Consider the following 23484-nt stretch of genomic DNA (forward strand, 5'->3'; position numbering starts at 1 on the left):
GAGTGAGAAAGAGGCAGATGAGCTTTAAGTAAAGCCCTAGCATTTGTGAATTGAAATGGCAATAAAACCCAATCCTAACAGCACTGCCTCCTCTGGTGTTACCAGTCCTGCAAAAACCAGACACTACCATCCCAAGGACACTGTTTGTCTGATGGAGGTAAATAACACGCATGCTTCCAACACAGTGTTTCATCCTCATGACCCAGAGCAAAACATGAGGCTGCATCTTCGCCCCACTGGGCCATGGGTAGAACCAAGCATCCCTCCATATCCTCACCCACCCTAAAGGACCTTCCCATGAGGGTGTTCAGCCCCAGTTCAGTCCCACTTCTGCGGCTGCTGGCAGCCACATCAAGGAAAGGGGCAAAACCAAACCAGAGCCAAACTGAACCATCAGCACACGCCTAGAAACTGTGAAGGACACCAGAGGTATCGATAAAGACCACAGGAAGGTTGGACTTTACACTCTAAGACTGCATTTGTAATGAATACGCACTTACCAGAGGACAGAATGGGAATGTGTGTGTGAGTTTGTGTGTGTATCTCTGTAATATACATGAAAGGAAAAACCCATCAAAGGGAGGGTAACAGCTCTTAAATTATCTCTGTTGCTGTATGTTTTAAGAAGTTTGTTTTCAAATAACCAGTACCAATTTACACGTTAGCAAAAAATGGATTTAAAGGATGTATATATAGATATCTATTTTAAAATAGCAAGAAGATCTGGTGGTGTGTGAGATGCTCCCTGCAGACTTGCCTGTCTCAGCTTGCAACTACGGAGTTAAAAAGACAGGAGAAAAAGAAGAAAAGGAAGGAAAGAGGGGAAAAAAGTCAATCTGGAAATGAAATGTACATACCTGGGAACTGATAGCTGTAACTTGGGGCAAACCCGGGATATCCTCGGCCATACGTTGCAACAAAATTTGGGTAACCTTGATCAAATGTAGAAAAAGAGAGAAAGAAAGAGAAGTTTGAAGATTAATGAAGGTCTTTTGCTGTTAAATACAATGCAAAGTGACATGGAGGATGGGTGAGGTGATGCTACAGAAGGTATCAAACCCCACGATATATTCTGCTCATGCCAAGCTGCCACAGATTTGGGTATTATCTTGAACAGAAACCCCTGGAGCTGGCTGCCCTCCCTGCTCGCTGACTGCTGGGCTCTGTGCACGAGACCTGTCACTCAGGTAATTAACATGCACTTTGGTATCTCAAGTCCAAGGACTGTGCATACTTGTTAGCTGGAAGAGTAAATGCCAAATGCTAAGGCTAAACACATAACACAGGTTTGCTCTGACATTTGGAGAGCTTACAATGAATGTACTTTGCTTCAGAGCTATTGACAGTTGGAGATTAAGGCAGTAGTAATTCTTTATCCCGGGAGTGTGAAGGACAACAGTTAACACATCAAGAGTTGGAGGCAGCAGCAGCAATGAGCCAGGGAGTCAAAGAGCTTTTAATTTTTCAGGAAAGTAAAACCCAGCCATGAGAAGTGCTTTTGAGAGCATCTTCTGAGATAGGCACTGAAGCACATCCAACCTCGGGCAGCTTTCGAGCTGTATCATGAGAATATTGGTTAATAAAGATGCTCAAGTTACTGCACCAGGGCCAGGTTGGACAGGGCTTGGAGCAACCTGGTCTAGTGGAAGGTGGCCCTGCCTGTGTCTGGGGACTGGATGAGCTTTAAGGTCCCTTCCAACCCAAACCACTGGAGCCCAGGCACACGTTCAGCAGCCAAGCTGCTCTTCTGGGGGGTCTCCTATCTCTGCTTTTATTTCTTCTTTAATACACCCATACATCACACAGCTATTCTTCTGCTGCCGCAAGTCCCTCCGCTCCTGATGAGATTTATACGTACATACAATGTCCTATTAATCATAACCTAAAACCGGAAGATAAAAATGCTTGGATGAATTTTGATTACGGGATTAAACAGTGCCAAGGGAAAGCAGCCCCGCGATCCCGGACAGCACGCGGCGGCTTTCAGCGCTGTGTACACACTGCTTAGCCCCTGCTTATTTATCTCACAGCTCAACAGCTGGATTCCCTTAGAAATTAATCACCTCTGTCATTAAATCAGCTCTTTCGGAGTTAAGCTTTACAAATCTTTTCTCCTCTTTCTTTAAAAAACAACAATATTGATAAATGGATTGTTTGCTGAGCACGCAGTGCCATTAACAGCGCTGCGAGCTCCCCCAGCAAAAACACCTCTGTCCTCTCCAAGTGGAAACCATGAAGCTTTGGTCTGACCCAACCAACTTCAGGAGCTGGCAGTGGGGTGCAGGATGCATCCGTGCAGGATGCTGGGGGCAGCGCTGCCTGGGGGGCTCACGCCTGCATCGCCAGCGCTCAGCGCGCTCGAGGTCGGGCAGATGAAATCATAAATTTATAATACAACATTACTTCAATTTTCCTCTTCATTTGCTGCTGCAGTGCCCAGCTCTGCTCTAACGAGTCAAAGCCTGAGCCGCGCAGGGGAAATTGCCTGGCTGAATATCAATAGCGCATTAACACCGTGCCCATGTGGATGCTTCATCAAGCCAAATTATGGCCATGCTGACCTACCCACCATTCCCATTAGATGCCATTCTCATCCTGCACGGGGCACCGAGCAGTTTTGTTGCTTCAGTAGTCCTGGGGAACAATCAATCTCTATCCCTTGTTGCTACACCAAAACCCCAAGTTTTGCCTGGATTACCCCCTCCAAAGGGAGACCCTCCTGAACTCCAACCAACAACCAAACCTGCTTTCCCAGCACCACTTCCACCCAGCTCCTGCCTCTGACCCCAGTGGCAGCAGGTCCAATGCACCCATCCTGCAGCCTGGGTGACCTTCAGCTCATCATGCTCTTGGTGGATAAGGATCCTGGGAAGACAGGAGACCCGAGCTGGACTGCTGACTCCCCTCTATCCCACCCTCTTCAAAGCTGACCTATCTCCTGCTCCACGGGAATTAAAGAGCAAGGCTGAGGCTGTGTTTGCAGGTGCTGCTGTGGGAGCTCAGAGGGGTCATTGAGCTGTGCCAGCCCCCGGGAATCCAGCGCTAACAAAGGGCTCCCCATCCCAAATCCTACCTCAGAGGCAGCTGCTACTCTATTAACACAGCCTGATGGAGAAAGGGAATGACTTTCTTTGAAGGGCACAAGCTTCTTTAATGCATGAGTTCAGCCTTCCTAGACTGTGTGCAGTAATGCAGAGCCTGCTCTGCCTTGAGCACTGATAGAAGGAGCCTGGTGGAGACCTGAAGTCTGGTGCTCATACAGACACTGTTTTGGCTGTCCGGGAGCGTGAGCTTTATGTGCCGAGTGCTCCTGGCCCTGGAGGGGTTTGCAGGTTAAAAAGAGCCCAACTTTCATATTAAACACGAGCAGGTCCAAGACGCCCCTTGCCTGAAGAAGTGAGTCCTGTGGGGCCCCAGCTCAGACTGAGCACTGCTTCAGCTGCCTCCAGAGCTGAACCCCATAACAGCAACTGTGATGTCCCACGGGGAGCTGCTTTGGATGGGAAGGGAGACAGAGAAACCTCCTATGAACACTGCTCCTCAGTTGTCTTCTTTTCTCTCTTTTTCCAAGTTTGCAGTCCTGAATGGAGGGGCAAAAAGCCATGGGGCAATGAAGTGACACTTGCATGCCCTTGGGAGACAGAGGTGAGGCTTCTGGGCACATGGCAAGCTTCTAGACCACTGAACACCCTCCACTCAGCCTGTGAGGGGGGATACGGGGCCTCTTCACGAGCATCGCTGGTGCTGGGGAGCAGCTCCTCAGGCTGGGTGGGCTGCCAGGGAGACAGAGATGCTGGAACTGAGCCCATGCCAGCTTGTTCTTTATGCAGAGTGGCTAATGGATGTCCCTGGTGTCCCCTGAGCCTGTGCATGTCCCACCGCAGACAGAGCCTGACACAGCCCAGGAGCAGCCCTGGCAAAAGGCTGAGCCTGCCCACGCTCTCCAAGTCAGAAAATCCTTTCAGAAGAACACTTTAATTTTGTTCCAATCAACCAAATCATCACAGAAGCGGCTGCCTACGCACCTTTAGACCCCGGCTGCTGCAGGCTCCTCGGGGAGGCTGTGATTAATGAAAAAGACCAACTTCCTTAATAGCTTCGGAGGGAGCCGCTCCCCGCTCCTTCCTTTGGGCTGTCTTGTGCGTTCGTTCCTGCCATTCCCTCCTCTGCCCATGAGCAGCATCTGGAGAAGGTGACCTTGAACAAGGGCTTCTGGAAACAGGTATAAAAATCCTCCAGGAGCAGCCCCTGTCGCTCTGGTTCAGTCCAGCAGAGGAGGAACAGGGCAGGGCTGGCAGCAGCCTCCCGGGATACTGCAGACGCTGCCTCCGGCAGGACATTACTTCGTGCATCTCATCACTTGATGGGTTAATTACCCCCCTCTCCCTGTGGGATGAGGCCCTACCTGGAGCAGCTTCAGGGCTTGGGAAGGAGCCATTCAGGCTCCCCGCTGAGGTGCTGCCATCATCCCCCTTCCCAACACTTGGAGGCAGCCTTTGAAAATGGGGCTTTATAATGGCCATCCAGACAGCTTTGCTTTTGTGTGTTGTGATTTCCTTGTTCAGTACTTAATTATTTAACATGGTGCCACTGTAGCAAAGCAGGAACTTGGAAGATGAAAAAGCCAGCTCGAGCAGATAATGAAGCATCTGGCCTTCAACACGAATCCATCATTAATTCTGAGCAAGTCACCCTGATGTGCAATCTAACCAGTGTGCTGTGAGACTGGCCAGAGCACGGCTGGTTGGGGTGACCTGATCCACCCCACTGCAATGGGACAGGGATTTGCCAAGGGGCACCCAAATTGCTGGCTCTGTGCAAAAGCAGATCTGCTCGCTGAGGGCTTCTTCCCTTGCTTCTTATGGCTTGAAATCATCTTTTTCCAGTGCAGCATCCTGGTGGGAATCACATTGCACCCAAGGACTGAATTTTCCCTTCAGGTCACTGGGGTGGACTCTGGCTCCATTCACTCCTTGCCTGTCTGGAGGGAGAAGAGTCCGAGATTGCTCTGCTCATGGTGTGTGGATAAGGGATCCTGCCCTGGGTCTTCCTACCTGCCCAGGGTGACCTGGGCTCTCTCCTCCACCACCTTCACTACCCCAAACCTCAGGCACCGCGAGTGGTAAAGACAGAGAAACAAGAGCAATGAAGTGCCTATGCTCCAGCACCCTGGAACATGCAGGCCACCAAATCACAGACTGACTAGGACAAGATAAATATTTTAACCACAAAATGCAATTTCCTAACGCTATGGGGCAGGGTGGTGGTGGAGTGTGGGGACAGCAAAATAGATGATCAGTGGAAATAACTGAATTACACATCCCTGAAATGGATCGCTCCAGCCACGCGAACAGAAGCACTATTAATTCAGAGATAAAGCAAATAAGGCAGGGAAGTTTTCCCTATCAAATCAAGCAGGGCCTGAAGTCAGATGTCTCAGTGTAACAGCCTGATCCTCATGGGACAGTCTCCTCTGACCTGATGCTCACTCCAGAAGCTTTGGGATCCTCCAGCATCTCAGCCAGCTCATCTCAACCTGCTTGGCAGAGCCCAGGACAACCAAGCACCAGCTTTCAAGGCTGGTTTTTATGCTTGAGTTTCTGGGATCATCTAAACCCAGGATAGAAAACTCAAAGCATCGCAGAGAGGCTACACAGGAGGGACACCAGCCTGGGAAAGGCTCATTTCTGCCTGGGAACACCTCCAGATACCCTCTTGTTCATGCATGCCTTATGGACACAGAGGGTGACAACCAAGGGAAAGTCCAGTGATACAAACAGAGCTGGAGGTTGAAAATGCATGGGGTTGTACAAAAGTACATTGGCAATGGATTAGCAGCATTTTGGCTTAGCAAATCTGAGAGAGAGCATCAAGAGGTTGTCACATTCTAAAGAAAGAAGAACTATCTAGGCAGAAAGAAATGAGAACCAATTGTAACTAAGCAGACCTCGTGCACAAATAGAATGCTGCCATTAAATATCATTTATCCCATTTAATTAGTATTTCCTGGACACAATACTCTGGACTAAAATACCATTCCATTGCCTTCAAACTTGTAATTACTGTTGTGCCCTGCACTGTTGCGCTCCTCCCTGCTCTCCCCATCCTGCAGGCCAGTGAGGAGCCGGCAGGATTTTCAATTATCTATGCTGAGCTGTCAGAGATACCTTTAAAAGAAGGGGAATAATGTGTGACTCAATTCCTCTAAAGAAGGGGAGAGATCATTTTTAGTCAGAATGAGCACCCTGCGTCTTTCATCATTCTATTTTTGCCAGGAAGAGTAAAACAGCCTCTTTAAAACATCCATTTAAATGCAAATTTCTATATTCCAGGAGGGGGGGGAGTTAATCATTTGCCACAGACAGGATCATTCTCCCCACTCCACCCCTGCTGAAGTCCTAGCCCCGCAAACACACGGGTGCAGGGATCTGCTCACCCCTATGGCTTAAGGGTTCAGGAAGCAGGGAGAGACACAAGACAGGAGCCGCGGGCTCCGGGAGACGTGTGGTGGCCACGGCACTTACCCAACATTCCCATCCCTAGCATAAAAGCGTCCATGGTATACGGTAATCCACGTGCCCTTCCTCTCGTCCCTGGCGGAAACATCACTTCTTTAGGTTGTGCTTTCTTACATTCTACCTATTGAGCAGAAACATGTACAAATGAGATGCAAATGAATTCCATGTAAATGTCAAATGCAGAACTGATCTACTTAAGGGGGTGGGGGGGAGGTTTATTTTTAGCATCTGCCTCCCCACACCACCTCCCCCTCTAAGGTGAACTTTAAGAATAGCGTAAACGGATTTAAAAGAGCAAACGTGTATGTCTCTTTAAACACAGAGAGCAAACCCCACTGGAAAGATGACAGAAGTGCTGATTTAAGAAGTTCCTGAAAGGAAAACCTGGGCTGCGTTCCCTTCTCAATGGTGCTCGCGGGAGTGGAATGAATGGAGGGAGGTCTCCAGCACAGCTCTATTGCAATCGATAACAGAAAATGACTCTTGGTGATCATTACAAAAAGCTCCTTTTAAAATAGGAATAAAGAATCGATATTTCTACCCAGCAGAAAATTTCTGTAAACCCTATTAATAAATGCTCTGCATTCTTTCACTTCCACTTACTCCTGCTGCCTTCTGAAGTTGCTTAATGCCACTCAAAGCAATTGTGAGTCTCCACCAGTGCCTTGGGAGAGACAGCAATCCAGCCCAGCCAGCACCAGGATACCCAGGATCCAGCAACCCCACCAGGTCATGGTTCCCAGCCTTTCCTTGGATAGGGAAAGGCAGAAATAAAGCACTTTCCCATGTTTTCCAGCTCTGGCACCACCAAGTTGCCCCCTCAAGCAGACTGTCTCTGTGCCAACAAGCTGCTCTGGAACTAGCCAGTTATCCCAACCCATTTCTATGACTCTACACTTTGCTCTGAGCAATGGGAAAACGTGCAGGCATACAGTGCATCCCTGTGCGGGATGCAGGGAATCTCCAAGGCGCTGCCTTCCCCACCCGTACGGTTGGCACAGTGAGAACTGCTGGTCTGAGGTTAAGGGTCTTAGGCTGAATGCAGAGGTTTGAGCCTTATACCTCTTAACATTGTTCTTCAATCAGTTCTTGAACCCTCTTTGCACATTTAGGTACCCCCCATCCCTTGCCTGGCCAGACTGGGAGCAGAGTGGGATCACCACCAGCTCGCAGGCAAGGACTTAGGAACAGGGCTGCTCTCTGTGCCTCCTGTATCACCTCCATCACACGCACAAGCAGGCAACCACCCCAGGCAGAGCCGGGATGCAGGATAATAGGTACCTAATAGCCCGATCAGTGACTGTGTGTTCATTGTCTTATGAAAACCAACCGCCTGTTCCTAGGCAACCTGATCAGTGGAAATTCCAGGTTTATACAATTTTCATTTAGGTAACATAAAGGTTAACTGCCTGTAATGGGAGGATTTTAAACAAAACCACCTACTCCTCCCTCCCCGCTGCACATCTCCACAGACTGCATTTACTTTACTTGCTTGCAACACTTCCTGAAGCTACAATGCTCAGACACTGCCAATGCTCTCAAAACACACTCTTCTTGCACATAAACTACCCCAACCCAGTGAAGTTTGAAGCAAAGTTCTTCTGGAGTTCCTCTTTCGCTGTATCTCTGCCAAGAAGCGTTTGGATCCTTGCAGGAGGCAGTGGGATAAGAGCAGAGGGGGACAAAGGTTTCCTCTGCTTCCTCTTCAGGGCTGTTGGGGTAGCAAGACCTCTGGGAGAGAAACACCCCAACAAGGGCTGTGGTGAGGACCAGTGTGTCCTCCTGGCAGGGTCACCAACCTGCACATCACCCCTATCCCCTGCACACACACACGCATGTACAGACTCCTGCAGACACGTGGCAATGCAGATACACTACTGAGTGTGCAATGGAGATCCCCAAGGTGCCCCACAGGGTTCCTAAGCTCTAGTATTAAAAGAAAGGAAACTTCCATGCAATGATGCACATGGAGGTTCTGTTGTCAGAGCAGGGATGGGACAAGGACAGTGCAGATATGTGTGCTTAGCACCCAGCTCCATCACTGTCCTATAGGAATTAAGCCTTCAGAGCTTCCCAGTGAGCCTTAAGCCTGAGCCTCGATGGTTGAGTTTCAGCCTAATTGAGATGTGTGCCTCCCCCAGAAGCCCCACAGCCCCCTCCATCAACCACCCTGACAGCTCCAGGACACAGAGGCTCAAAGGCTGAGCACCAGCACCAGCCTCCTCTCACCAACACAGCACTGTCTCAAACTGTCCTTCACTTATTGGGGATCACACTGGGGTCATTTCCCAGGAGCAGCCCATCCAATTTCTCCAGCACCACAAGTGTGTCATTTCATTTCACAACTGCATCTTTCAGGGCTGGCCATCACTCGGAGCGCGGCGGCAGCATTGGTTACACCTCGTGCTGCAGACAGCCGGGATGACAAAAACAACCCAGCCTGGCTCCACTGACAATTAACAGGAAAATGAAGTTTGGATTAGCACCGTTAGAAACAATAACTCAGTAATTAGCTTCTGCAGCCACGGACCAGCCTACCCCTGCTCTCTCAAGGACCAGCGTGATTGATGATTTTCACAGCACACAGGATATAAAGGGAATGGCAGTGAGCTGCAAAGGGGTTTGACCTGGGATTTAAAGAGGAAGGAAAAGTCACCAGTAGGGAAGAAAAATAATTCCTAAGCCTTTGTAAACACATTTACCCCATATCGAGGGCAAAAATATTCTCTGTTATCCAGCAGAGACTACTTCCTCCTGGGAGGGATGAAATGCAAGATAGAGGACCAGAAACCCTGTTCCCCAATGCCATCCCTTGGGAAGGGGCTGCATGACCCCATCCATGGCAGTACATCTTGGGTAGATATTTACATTCCCCATTCAGCAATGTCAGCCCTTGGGGCGCTCTTCAGAAGCTGCTCAGGCACCATTCCATTGGCAAATAGGGGAAAAGCAGTGACAGAAGGTGCAGCCCCATATTAGTGGGCAATGTGGTGGGTTTGGATGGTGCCTCTACACCAACAGAGGCAGGAAAAGTCGAAAAATAGGGGCCAGGCTGCTTTGGTGCAAGAAGCCATCCCTTTCCTTCATGGGGCATGGGATGGAGATGCCCATAACCATCACACTGCCATGAGCGTAAAACCCTAGAGGAAGCAGGGACATCACAGCGTGCCGGGATGTGCAACAGGGCTTCTCCAAGAGGGAACATACCTGGATTCATGAGTCCATGCTCAGCTCTGTACACAATCACCCCCAAGAGCCTGCCCAACGTGGGCTCTCTGTACATAAATCTGGATCTTGCACAACCTTCCAGTTCAGCATTTCTGTACATCCTAATACTTCCCAGTTCCCCACCTCCCCTGCACGAGGGATGTGCCTCGCTTGAGCAGCCCCACAAAGAAAGTTTTAACTCTAAGGCTAAGAAAATAAAATAAGGCAGGGAAACTAAAATTCACTATTTTTGTTTAGTCTGCTTTGGAGAATGAACGTTACACTGGGGTACTCTTGGGTGAAGCTGAGCAGTCAAAGCCACTAGAACCAAGGACGGCTGAGATGGGGAGTGAAAAGCCTCTTATACCCAGTGCAACAAAACAGGCTGTCAGCTCTCAGCACCAGGATGTCTCAAACCCCCATGGCTAAAGCTTTCCAAGGAAACCTGGGCTATTTTGAGGAAAGCAGAATGCTCACCTATTCACAATGCACAAAACCCCCATTTTACCACCCAAAGACAAGGCAACTTTGTCTTGCCAGCAACGTGCGATTCACAGTTAGCTGAGATTCGATTACCTTGGGGACACCACGTCACCTCCTGCCGGGGCCAGCCCAAATATCCCTCACCAACAGAGAAATCAGTATTCAGGCAGTCCTGCTGCAAAGGCAGGGCTACACCAGGAACAGAAGAAAGGTTAGAAGCGTATTTAAACACATGCATTAGATCATTGCCAAAGGTGGGATAGGGCAATGGGATGTTCATGTCCTCAGACTGCAGGAGAAGTCAGCAGCTATGGGTGAGCAGAGTCTGCAAGAGCTTCTTGTGGTACATCGGTTCAGTTTGTCCCCAAAGCACCCAGCTCCTCCTTGTCCTGCAGGACCCAGCCACCCTTGGAGAACCTGGCAAGGACAGCGTCACTCTACAGCTCAGGAGTGGTGTCATTTAAAGCACTCTGAAGACAACGCTATAGGAATGCATCCAACCTGCAAGAGGTCTGCAGTGTCCTTCAGCTGACAGACGGGTTTCCAAAGCACCTCCAGCCTCTCCCTAGCACCACAGACATCAGTGAAACCTTGGGTACCCGCCTGCCCAGCACCGGGTCCTGTCACCCTCACTGCAATGAGCCCTGTGCAGAGAACCACCACTGTGACCATCAGCCTCTTCGCGTGACTGTTCACACAGCTCTCCCACAACACCCTGCCATGTGCCAGGCTCCAGCTCTACAAGCTGGTTGCAGGGATTGAAGTGACTTAGACTACAATGCATGTGGATGAAAACCCAAAAGTACACGGTGTGTGATACATACATCTACAGCAGCAGCACACAGCAAAGGCTTCCAGTCCAGGGAGAAGCCTGGAGAGGCCCGATCCATTAACAAAACCCACTGTGAGAATGAGAAACAGCCACAGGTGCTGTGCAGCATCCAAACCTCATTTAAACCCACCTAACATCTTAGTCAGGTGCTCCAGAGCCTGACTCTAAATCCCAACTTCCATGCAAATGCCTGGGCTCACCACACTGCTCACCAGCACTTATCCCACTATACCCCTGATGTGAACCACTCCATCCCAGTGGGATCTGAAGGCAAACAAATTACTCCACCCCATTTCTTTTCCAGCTGCTTCTGCACCCCCTTAGAAAACCAGGTTTCTCTTTGCAAAGCAGTCTCCTCGCATCAAAGCAACTATATTCAGGGGATAGCTTGGTTGAGTTCTCTTTGTTCCCCCTCCCTGCAATGTTTGGAGAGCATCTTTGGCCTCCCACGTAAATTCCAAGTTTCATTTATTAAATACCTCGCTGGCATTTTCTTTTCACTTTCACACTGCTCAGTTAATATTACATTTGACATTCTAAGCTTTACAGATGGCAACAGAAGCAGAATGCTAAAAATAGCCTGCCAGGGAGACGGGAGGCTAGAAATAGGCTCCTGAACAACAGCAGCCCCAATACTCTTTGCCTGCCCCCATGTTTTGGGAAATGACAACATTCAGGAGATGAGGAGGAGCAAACTCCAGGCAAACGGGTGCCCATGGAGCTGTAGATGCTCTATCTGAGCAGACCAGGGATGGGGATGGGGCATCCCTGTCCCAGCTCACTGAGCAAACCTCATCACCTCGAGCTGGAACTTGTCCCCATCGCAGTTCAGTGATGGAGGAGGACACACTAAAAATGCAGCCAGGGTGGTCAGGCTCCAAGGGCACTGTGGAAGGTCCAGCAGTGCCTATCCCTGACCCCCAGCCAGGTTATGTGTCTCCTCTGGCCATCTGTACCAGCACACGGTCACACGCGCCTGCACAAGCTCTCCTGGCCCTGCATGGGTTTGGTAATTCATCTGCAGACACATCAGCAAGACGATGAGTCAGTTCCAAGACAGGATCATGTCTCATCTCCTCCCTCGTGGGCTGCTTTAAAATTAGTGCTGTAGAAGAAGTGACAAGAGGAGAACGCTCAAAGCCTCCTGGCACCTGGATCGTGCACCAAGCAGGCACATTTTAATGACCCACAACAACAAAGCACCAACAGCCCACGCTGTTTCTTTGGCTCTTTGTGATGTTCCTCGAGTGCTTTTGCCCTGTCGCATCCTCCACATTCCCTGCACTGCTGTCACCTTCCCGGGGAGCTTTTCATCTGGGAAGAAATCCTCCCACCACTCCTCCCCTAACGGGGCTGTGCCAAGAGGAGTTTTAGCATGCACGAGTGCAGTTCCTGCTATGAAGCACCAAACAACAGGTCCTGCCCTGCTGCTGGCACTGGTTTTGCTGGGATACACCAGCACCCTCCATCCAGCTCCTTGCCGGGGCAATACTGGGCAGCACTTGATTTGTACCAAGGGAAGGCTGAGCCGTGCTGTGTGAAGCAACTAAACCCACAGAGCGTGACGTGACATGCACCCACCCGGGATGAAGCAGTAGGAGTATCCTGGCGTGTGGCACTGCAGCTCTTCCCTCCCAAGTGACAATCTTACCTACATTTACATTCTGGGTGTTAATACTCTGTTGCTGGGTCTGTCGGCTGGATGCGGTGGGGGTGGCTGGGGTTTGTTCTTTGTGGTTTATTTTAAGGCAGATTAATCAGCATTTAGTAACTCTATGTAGGGAAATGAGCTTCCTCTACAACCCACACATGTCTCAGGCAAGGTATCGCTGGTGGCAGGCAGGGAAGCAGCGAGATGCTTGGACAGGGCAGAGGCAAAGCCTGTGGCACCCATCCGAGATGGAGCCAGAGGCTTCCTGCAGGGCCAGGGGTACTGCCCCAGTCCTGCCCTGCCATCCCACCTCTCAGCTTGCCAAGGGGACCCTTCCTTTTACTTCTGATGCATATTGCAGTGAGGAACAATATGAGGAATATTATTTCGGTGCCCTGGGAAAAATTAGCAAGTCAAATATTGGATCAGGCCTCCAGCATATGCCAAGGAGATTGCTTTGATCTTATCCACACTAAAAGCTCTATTATTGAATTTAAAGTCTGTGAACACATATCAGACCAATATACAATGCATATCTGAATACACATTTGAGAAGCAGAGGATGTTTTGACAAAGGGAAAAAGAATATTTTAGCTGAAAATATCAAAGTTACTGCACCAATTGAAACACAAATGCCCTTCTTCATCTGGCGCAGTGGCTTTACTGACAGGGCAACCCGCAACCTGGGACCTGACTGTCACTTAGGAGAAACTTCCCTCCTGGCCTGGGCCTGGAAGCTGACTGTGGTTTGATGGCAAAGCCATGGCTTCCTAGGGGATATGGTCCAGCAGCAGCACCAGGCGCAGTGTGCTGACACTCAGTGAACCTCAGGCAGGAGGCTGTCCCAAAGGGCCGCCATGCAGCATGGTGCGTGTCTGTGACCATGGGCACTGCAGGACAACCCCAACTTACCATTTTATTATTGATTTCGTGGAAATGGATTTCACACACTTTTTCCACCACGTCTTCATTTTCAAAAGTTACGAAGCCAAATCCTGTTTAATAAAGAAACAAAAAGGGGAGGGGGAAAGAAAAACACGTGTTAAGTCCAATTTCAACTCAATAAAGCATCACTTAGCTACTCGGGAAAACTTTATATATGGATATATAAATACAGCTCCTGTCTATGGAGCTGCTGCTGAACTTGATACAGACTAATGGAGGGAAGAAGCATTGTCTCTAGGAAAATGAATATGGTTCTGTTTCAGCTCTTCCATAGGATTTAATGGAGAATTAAAACCTCCTTATGGATTTCTTTGATCCATCCTGCAGAATTTAATGGATAGTTACACCCCAGTTACATGATGGCTCAGAAACTACAATAAGGCCATATTTTTTTTCACACCTTATAGGTTTTTAAGAGCAATCTCGACAAAACCCAATTATATTTCTATGGAACCATATTGATTTTATCTCTTGTTTAATTCCACCAGACCTCTCCATTAGAGCTGACTCGTTACGAGACCCAAAGAAATAAGAATACAGGAAGACAGGAGATGATTCCTCATTCAGAGGCAAGGAAAACCCCACCCCAATGCTTCCCCACATATGCAGCAGCATTTTCTGCTTCCATTGATGGAACTCCAAAGGTCCCCACTGCTGTGTGCTGGGGCCAGCAGCGCAGCCACAGCAGCTCCATCCGCACGGATGCAGCCGGCCCCGCGGGGCAGTGCGCTCCGGAGGTGGTTATTTGTCCCTTTCTTCCTGAATTACTTCCTCTAATACCTCATCAGGACATCCTGAGGCCTCCAAGAAACCATTACGTTGAAGGCCTCTGATCTAATAATTCCTCTCTTCTCTGCTGCTGCTTCAAAGGAGCCCTGGGTTTGGGCTGGTTTAGGGCCGTTTGATGCCTGCTGCCTGCCTGTAGCTGTACATGGGATTTGCTCTGCTGGGGCCACATGAAAGAAATCTGGCAGCCCACCACAGCTCTGCAGTCATGTTCCTGAGCAGAAAATAACAACCAAGCTCCCAAACAAAAACCAAGCTAATGTGCCACATTTCTGGCAAAGGCTTGACATGGGAGCCAACACTGACACCAATGGAGCTAATGAAATCTTAAAGATGTGACAACAAGATGAACTTCATCCTCCAAACTGCACTGGGAACTCCCATGGTGGAGATTCCAGCACTGTTTCCAACACTGTCTTCCTCACACCAGGCTCCCAGTCAAAGGAGCAGAGCTGGGGTATCCCCAGCAGCACCCCTTACCCGTGGAAAAGGGGTAGGAACCCAGTGCTTCCAAGTGTTATTGTCCACGTATTCCATAGGTAGCTCTGCACCGAGAACATCCCTCTGCTCAGCCATGCACAACTTAGAGCAGCTTGTCTTTGCTGTCTCCTATCTGCATGTCCATCCATCCACTGCCCATCCCAGTCCCCCGGCTGTTAGGGAACACAGCAGTGAACCCTCATCTCCAGCCCACTTTGCTATGGACAATTCCCATCTGCATTAGCACCAGCAACCTGCTCCCCGCAGCAGACCCAGTGCTCCCAGTATGTGCCCAGCAACACGTACTTTGTGTGCCAGGGTCCCCAAGCAGCACTTCATCATTCTAAACACACACAATTTGCTGCAGTGGGGCACAGCAGAAATATTAAACTCGAAGGGTTGGTTTTTTTTAGCAACCTACAGGTACAAGATGTATTTTGCAGGCTACAATATTGGAAGCTGTGAAGTACATTTCAAGGTGAGCTCTGAACAGCTCCCAGACACGTTGTCTGGGAATGCACAGTACGTGTAGCGACGGGGAATGCTCCCATCCCTCTTTGGACCTTCTTACTGGGGGAAAACCCACCAGAAATGGTTTCTAGAGCTCCTCCACGGCACAGCACATCATCCAGCAGCACATCAGGCTCAACCCCAGCGCTCAGAACACTGTTTTCCTTTGCACTTAAAAGCATGTAGCAGCTTGAAGGATTTTACTTAACCCCAGTCCTTCATTTGCCTTCTAAAGTACTCCATTTAAACCTACCTGAAACAGACCCATAGTTAAGCTAGAATGTTTGTGGTTAACTGCCTGTGCACGACATCCCAGGAATCCCGGAGCATGCGGCGCTGGAGCTGGGACCAGCTCCTCACCAGGGACCAGCAATGGGACCAGTGCAGGGCTACAAGTCATTACTTGTTTGAGCACCAACAAGGTCTTCATCATTAGCAGCTCATTAGCAAGTTCTGCAGTTGAGGGCTTTCTCTTTCAACTTTAGGCAGGTCTCAGTGCCAGGATGGAGGGGAGAGAGGGAATTTAGATGAGATTAGCCTTAATATGCCTACCACCGCCAGAAAGCCCACTGCAGTCATTACACATTTGCACTCAGAAGTTTCCCACTCTCATCCCACTCCATATGGCTTAAACACAGGTTTATCAAGGAATTAGTCATCTGATTACATTGGATACCCACCCAGCCTTCTGCATTACAGATTTCATCACAAGAATCAAATAACAACCCCTAGGTGTCAACACTCATTTAAGGTCTTTAGAAGATCAATGCCACTTCCACACAGGCCAGTCTGGCTGGCTTGGCAAGGAAAAACATGGGATGGGGTCTGTAAGGAAACCCAACTCCATCTTTTATTCCTTCCAGCAGCACACGGGGCACTCCATCCACAGCCAAACACTTATGATATTACCTTTACTGCTATCAACATCTTAACTGATTGGGATGCAACCAGAGGACTTTAATCTACACACATACAGGCACTTAAAACCCACTGGATGCTATTCAAGAGATGCCAACGCTCCTTCAATGAACAGTCCCCAAGAGATCATATGCCCCAGACTGGAAAACTTCATAAAAGTGATGGGCAATGGGTCACTTTTTGACTCAGACTGTAATAGGTGTAATACTTGACCTGTAATAGTTGCACACACACACACACACACACACAATTACCGCATGCATACCTTATTACTTAGCATAATGAATACATGCTCGATTGAAATTACCCAAACTCTCCGAAACCTGCCTGGCCTGAGCAGACAATTATTTCTGCTGAGAGGTACTAAGAGTCAACAAAAAAAATGGTTCTGGGAAAGTGTATGAAAAAGATTAACACAAAACAAAAGCAGCTCTTTAAAATGGTGACAGAAATAGGATTCCGGTTGTCAAGGAGCACCCATTTAAAAATGAAATTATACCGCATCCTTCTGAATGAAGCTATTATTGGAAGCTAACAAGCTCTATTTAAGAGATAAGCATTTAACAGAGTCAAACGGTTGGGGTTTTTATTCAAATGAATAAAACTGAATATTCATTTGAATAATCTTTTCTGTAAAAGAAAAGACAAAGAAGGAAAAAATGAAGTAAGAGGCAAACGGATGCCCCCCAAACGAGAGGCTTCAAGCCAAAGCTGATCACTGAAGGAAGCTGAGACCTGCATTTGTGACCTTCAGTTTAAAACCCTTCCTTTAGCACCGGCTCAGGAAATGGAGTCAGTTCATCTGGTGGTTAATGGGCACTGCCAAGCACCCAGACAATGTGCAAGGATCATCCTGAGCCCAGATGGGATGATCTCCAAAGGGAGAGGGTTTGCTCTACCTGGGCACTTCTGCTGTCCCCATCCAGTCCAAAGTTGCTGCATCCCATGGCAGCAGGTTTTGGTGAGAGGAGGGCTCATTCCAGCATCCCAGGTCTGCTCCAGCCCTGGAACTGCTCCTGCCCACAGCAACACACAATGAACAGGAGTCCACTGCTTCCGCTGGACTTACTTTACTCACTCATCTGCTAATGAGAACCTGAAATACCTGGGGGTCAGTTACCAGAGGATGCAGCTGCCTTCAGCTGAAGTACCCCAAGCTGAAGGTCCTTGGTGCCCTGCAGACCAGGTCCCTTTTGGGCTGGATGCCTGAAGAATGGGGCTTTGTCAATAATGACTCACAAAAGGGATTTCTTCACTAGGAAACAGCATTATTCACAGGGGAGAGAAAATCTGGTTATTTCTTAGCACAAGGCAAGATAGTTCCAAGCATCCAAATAACCCTGAGTCCCCCAGAAAACATTTACAATGAGCCTAGAGACACAACCCAGCCACTTGAAATCCGAGAGGGCAGGGGACATCCTCTGACCCACCTTGGTTATGCCAAGAAGCCTCTTTGATGCAGAGCCTTGTTCAGCCAAGAAGGCTGAACAGCACTGGGTGGATGGCTCTGGGCAGTGAAGCAGAGCTCAGCTGCAGCACTTTCTGCCATGGTATTCCAGAACTAAGAGAAACATTGTTCTGAGAAAACGACTGAAACCATCAAAAGATTAAAATGATTTCAAAAACATTGGGTAGAAGCCATAAATAATATTAAGAACCATGCTGGAGATACCAAATGTCAGCGCTCCTGTGTTCTGCATTTTGGGTTTTTTCACACTCGAACCAACTATATTTCACACCTTTGCCATCACTTGAGAGGTTTTATGTCAACCTCAGTAAAATATAGCCGAGATGACGACACCATTGCTATGAAATATAACTGCTTTCTCTTGCTTGCTGGCAGCAACTTTTCCACAGCCCGAGGTTTAGCTGTGTGCTCAGTGTTATATATTGCAGCTGCGTCTGCACACACAGAGGACGTCACTCATCAGGAGGATCGCATGAAAGCAGCTTACCAGGTTAAAGGTCTCGCTCTTTCAAGCCTGTGCTGGCATTAAAACAAGGAAAACAAGGTGATTGCATCCTGCACCGGAGAGGTTAAACCCAGGTTAATGCTGGGGTGAGCCACTGATGGGCTCTGATGAGCAAACCGGGACCCCTGAGCCAAAACCACTGTCATTAGAGGCACGTACACCACTGCCCACTGCAGGCACTGCTGCTCTGAGCAGAGGCTCTCCATCCACCAGGAAAGATGCTCTGGAGGGGGAAGGCACTGGGACAAGAGCTGGAGGAGTCTGATTCAGTTCTCAGGCTGTTCTGGGTCACCCGATGATGTGGAGAGAGTCACTTTGTCTCATCTGCAGTGCTCCTCTTCACCCAGGCTGAGTCTGTATTGTCTGGTGAGCCTGCAGGGTCTGTGCAGCTGGGACTGCCTCTTACTGCATTTATAGCACACCAAAGCACCAGAGAGCTCCTTAAAGGGTTCTGGAAAGTAAGTAATCACCAGGGCTCTTTTGTGCCTGCACAATAATCCCAAAGACCAAGGGCAGGAGACAAGAGCACGGAGAGGAGAAAGGAAGAGATTTACATAGTCCACATCATACCAATAAGTGATGCAGGCTCTGCTTAAATCTCACTCCTGCTGCTAGGCAAGAATAACCCCACAGTCGCCTGCTGCTGCTCTTGTTAATGCGGGATCAGCCTCCTCTTATACATGGAACACGCTCCAGCAGCACTGTCCTGCTCCAGGCTCCCAACCAGCCAGCCCAGTTCCATTGGGGAGCCTGGCCCGGGGTCCCTATGGTGCCACTGGCCCCTGGCACTGCCTCACAAGTGGCTGTGCCAACAGAATCACAACACAGTCTGGGTTGGAAGGGACCTTAAAGCTCCTCCAGCTCCAACCCCTGCCACGGGCAGGGACCCCTTCCACTGCAGCAGCTGCTCCAAGCCCCTGTGTCCAACCTGGCCTTGGACACTGCCAGGGATGGGGCAGCCACAGCTTCTCTGGGCACCCTGTGCCAGCGCCTCAGCACCCTCACTAAGCAAAGAATCTCTTCCTTGTATCTAACCTCAATCTCTCTGTTTAAGTTTGAACCCATTTCCTCTTGTCCTGTCACTACACTCCATGATGAAGATGGGAATATCTAGTTTGGCACCCACCACAGCACACAGCCTTGTAATGAGGAAACATCAGTTCAGGCTCCATTCCCCTTTTGTGTTCAGTCTAGTACCTGACCTGCTCATTTGTGTTTGCTTCATGCCTCTTCTCTTCTCCCCACATTGAAGTTTCTTAAGCTTTGAAACAGAGAAAGGTCCAGTCCTGCTGTGGCATTATTTATGCACCTGCTTCTTATTTATAGCAATGGTTTTGGCAGCTGGTCCTGTAAACTGTAATAAAATGCCTTTCAAAACGTAAAGAAAAACTCAAACTAAAGCAATGTGACCAGACAAGCCAGGCATAATGGCATTAGAGCCTGTGTCAATTAATTTTTCCTCTTCTTGATAAACGAGCCCCGTTCCATCCATTAATAATGAGGGAAGAAACAAGGAACGTTGACACTAGTTTAATTTATTTTCTCAACTTGCCTGGTCATATTTCTCCCTGTTGCAAAGCTTGCTGGTGCTGTTGGGAATTGCAAGTGGCTCCCACACAGTCGATGCATAGATTGGTGTGAATCGATACCGTCCTCCTTTATTCACACATCCCTTGTAATCAGAGGGGAAAAAGTTACTTAGCGCCAGGCACCCCAGACTGCCCAAGCGCCTCAGAGAAACAATAATGATGATGATGATAAACCTGCATGGGAAGGGAGGAAGCCAAGTCCTGTAATCACTGCCACCGAATCTCCTCTTCACAGACAAACAGAATGAGGGGCTGGGACATTTTAATTGCTCAGACAGTGAACCAGGGATGTTTCTATCCCCTTGCTGTCTGCAAAGGTAATTCAAGTCATTACCCTGAGAGTCTGGGAACGGGGACCTGTGGGTGTACTCCTGCCTCTGGGAAAAGCCATTTGGTTGTTAGCGTCAGAACAGGATGTGAAAATCAGCCCTGACCTTGCTGCCTTCTTATACTGTGTCTTTGGAGAAGTCACTGCAATCTTCCCTGTGGTCCAGGTCCTACATTTCTTCCTCCCAGTTTCTTGTCCCTTCCTCAAAGTTTTCATCTGCTGTACTGCAACTCAGCTCACTAAAGCTCAAAATCCATGACAAAACCTGTCAATTCTAACTCCTTATTTCCTGTTATTCCAATTTCCTGCGCTGCAAACACACCAAAGGAGAGGATTCAGTTTCCAATTAAGTAACTCTCTCCAGACTCACAGAACACAGACTTAGTCTGAGACACATTTCCTCTAAGGAGAGGTTTTTACCACACCTGAAGGCACCTCCTGCTCCATGGAGAACAAGAACTCATCCCACCCCTGTGATAACCAGATAGGGAGAGGGATCATCAGGAGATGGAAGAGGAAAGAGAAGGTTAACACCTATGGTCTAGGATAGGAAGTATCACCCTCATTTAACTGTAAAGTGTGCTCTCTGGCAGCGCTGCTGTGAATGCTGCTCATCAGCTCCCACATCCACTTGGTGTTTAAGCACATCTTGGGTCGGGTATGGAAAACAAGTCAGGTTCTCCCGGCAGCCACGGGCAGGTATTTAAAGTGTCAATAAATACTCCATGACATGAGAGTGAATCCTCAGAATTAAATCAGCAGACGAGTGCCTTGGATCAAACCCTCCACACAAGGTGCGAGCACTTCAATACCAGCGCGGCAGGAGAGCCAAGAGCTGAGGTCAGCCGCGCAGCTGGATAAAGGGCACCAGCAAGACTCTCCTTTGCTTTTGTTCTGGAAAGCTGCAAGGCTCAGGCTCCTTGCTCCGTCCTCCCACGACTGCCTGACATTTGCAATGGGAGCATCGCTCAGGAAAACAAAAAGGCACCTTAGGATGAGCAGGCGCTGTGCCACAGAGCAGCCTGCCCCTATGAACAGGCAAAAATCCACCCTAGTTGCCTTTTTTCCCTGGATGGGAGGATGCAGGCATGGAAAAGGGACTTGTCCCTCTCCCAAACAACCCAATTTGACCGTATTTCCAGGCTGGGGGGCACATCTGCCCCCCCTGCAGGGGCTGGGATGCTGGTTGTGGCCAAAGTCCCTGCAGTCACTCACAGAAGTGGTACCTGAACTTTTGGTAATGAATTCTTCGTAACAACAAATCTTCATTAAAACCTGCTCCTATTAACGTCCTGAAATCAAACCAAAGCGCTGAGTACATAATGACTGAAGCGCACCCTACACGACAACTCACTAAATGCCAGTTTTATCATATTGTTAATTAACAGAAACCATTAATGAATTCACAGATCATTTAGAAGCATTAGCGGTGACCTAAGACAAATTGCACGTACGTGTGATACTCCTGCGTCTGCACTTTCCGCAGCTGATTTTTCTCACAGGAGGCCCCAAAGTCTGTTCCTGACTCAACTTCTCTCTGTTGGAGAGATCATTTCTCAATGGGCACGTTCTGGTCAGCAGCTCGAGAACTAAAGCATCAGCTGAAATGTGAGATACTGAAGGAAAAGTTGTCTTGGGCAGCGTTTGCTTTTTGGCAGTATTTAACTTACATTTGGGACCACTCACTGCTGCTCCTCACAGCTTCTCACTGCTCTGTTCAGGTCAGGTATGAACTTCCCAGCTGTAGTAAGTATAAAAGCCATGGGAGAGCTGGGTGGGAGAAGTGTGGCCTCATTGAACAGATTTCTTTTTGCTATCAAAGAACAGAACCCCAGACACTTGCAAAATGCAGTAAAACCACCCACAAGCACAACAGGAACCTCATGCTCCAATTGAACACTTCCAACCTAGCAAGACCCACAGCACACAGAGCCAGTGGCCAGCCTGAACACTGATTTCCATCCCCAAAATGAGCCCCTCACTGTGCCATGGGGCAAGCCCAGGAAACTCATCACCACTCGGACACCACTCGCCAGCTCTCCTGCAGCCAAAGGGTGCAGAGACCTGGCCACAGGAGCCAGTGGTGGTGGTGTCGAGTCTCTGGCCATGCCAGCTTGAGAGGACACAGACAAGCGCAGCAGCAGTGTGAAGGGTGATGGCAGGGATGAAGGCCATGGTGCCCGGGGTGCCAGGCTCCTCCATCAGAAAAGCTCCCCATGCAGATGCAGTAGCCACTGCCCACTGAACACAACACCCTGCCATCTTCATCCGCTTGCCTACAGGCGTCAAGCCCTCTCTGCCTGTCAATTCTTCCACAGTTTATTACTAAATCTCTAAAATATTACATTTTTTATTATATCCAAATTCACTTTATTGCATTTGACAATACAGATAATCACATACCATATGCTCTGATGTTTTCAAACCAATGCATGTTGACAGCAGTTTTTATTCATGATGCATAATTCTATGCGGGGCTGACAAAGGCGGCGCAGCACCGAGCTGGGGGTTATGGTTTGGTTGGTGGGGACCATCCTTTTTTCCATTTCCTTTTCTTCATTGTAACAACAGATTCACAAAACTGGGAGGGAAGAGGCTTCGCTTTCAGTGGAAATAGGAAATTGGCTGGGAAGATGGGCTTATCAAAGAGATGGCTTCAAAGTATTCATAATGGAGGGGTTGGTTATTGTAATTACTGGTGTTTGGGACTTGCTGCTAATGGGGGTAGGGAAGTGTGATGGTTCATCTGTGAGCAAGCAGAGGTAGATGCACAGGGGGTATGAGGCTGCGCCCCTGCTCCTGCACACCTTCCTACCTGGCTGCCATCACCCATCTCTGAAACCAGCTCCTCTTCCCAAGGGAAACGATGTGTTTCAACAGAGCAAAGCCCTACAGTCTGCATTTAAACCCCTTTGATTTTAAAGACATGAAATTAAACACGTTTTTGAGAGCGTTCGCAAACAGCATCATCCATTCCCATTACTTCTTCCTGCTCTGCCTTTAACCAAAGCTCATGAAGACAGAGCTGAAGGCAAGCTGGAAAAGCCCCTCATTCTCTCCCTTACCTATGCACATCCATCTCCATCCCCACAAGCTGCTAAACTCAAACCTGAGCATCAGTTCTTCATGCAGCTGCTGGGAGAGGAAAAACCCAAGTAAATCCCAATCCCAAGCATGGCATTCAGGCACTAGATTCAACAACTTGAAAGATGGCAATGCTGCGCAAACCAAACAGGATGCTATGTCTAAATTAAGCTGTAATGA

At 48.8% G+C, this 23484-nt stretch overlaps 1 protein-coding gene across 9 annotated transcripts in view; it reads right to left on the minus strand.

Moving 5' to 3' along the window:
• MSI2 (musashi RNA binding protein 2) overlaps nucleotides 1-23484 on the minus strand; it is a 215433-nt gene that overhangs the window by 40223 nt on the left and 151726 nt on the right. For all 9 annotated transcript variants that reach the window (XM_034068727.1, XM_034068726.1, XM_034068724.1 and 6 more), the window contains exons 8-10: nucleotides 13604-13686; nucleotides 6525-6639; nucleotides 858-932 (exon numbers count right to left, since the gene is read on the minus strand). In XM_034068727.1, coding sequence (XP_033924618.1) covers nucleotides 858-932; nucleotides 6525-6639; nucleotides 13604-13686 — 273 coding nt within the window. The remainder of the gene's footprint in view (nucleotides 1-857; nucleotides 933-6524; nucleotides 6640-13603; nucleotides 13687-23484) is intronic.

This window comes from Melopsittacus undulatus, chromosome 13 (assembly GCF_012275295.1).
Source record: "Melopsittacus undulatus isolate bMelUnd1 chromosome 13, bMelUnd1.mat.Z, whole genome shotgun sequence".
Taxonomy (NCBI): Eukaryota; Metazoa; Chordata; class Aves; order Psittaciformes; family Psittaculidae; genus Melopsittacus; species Melopsittacus undulatus.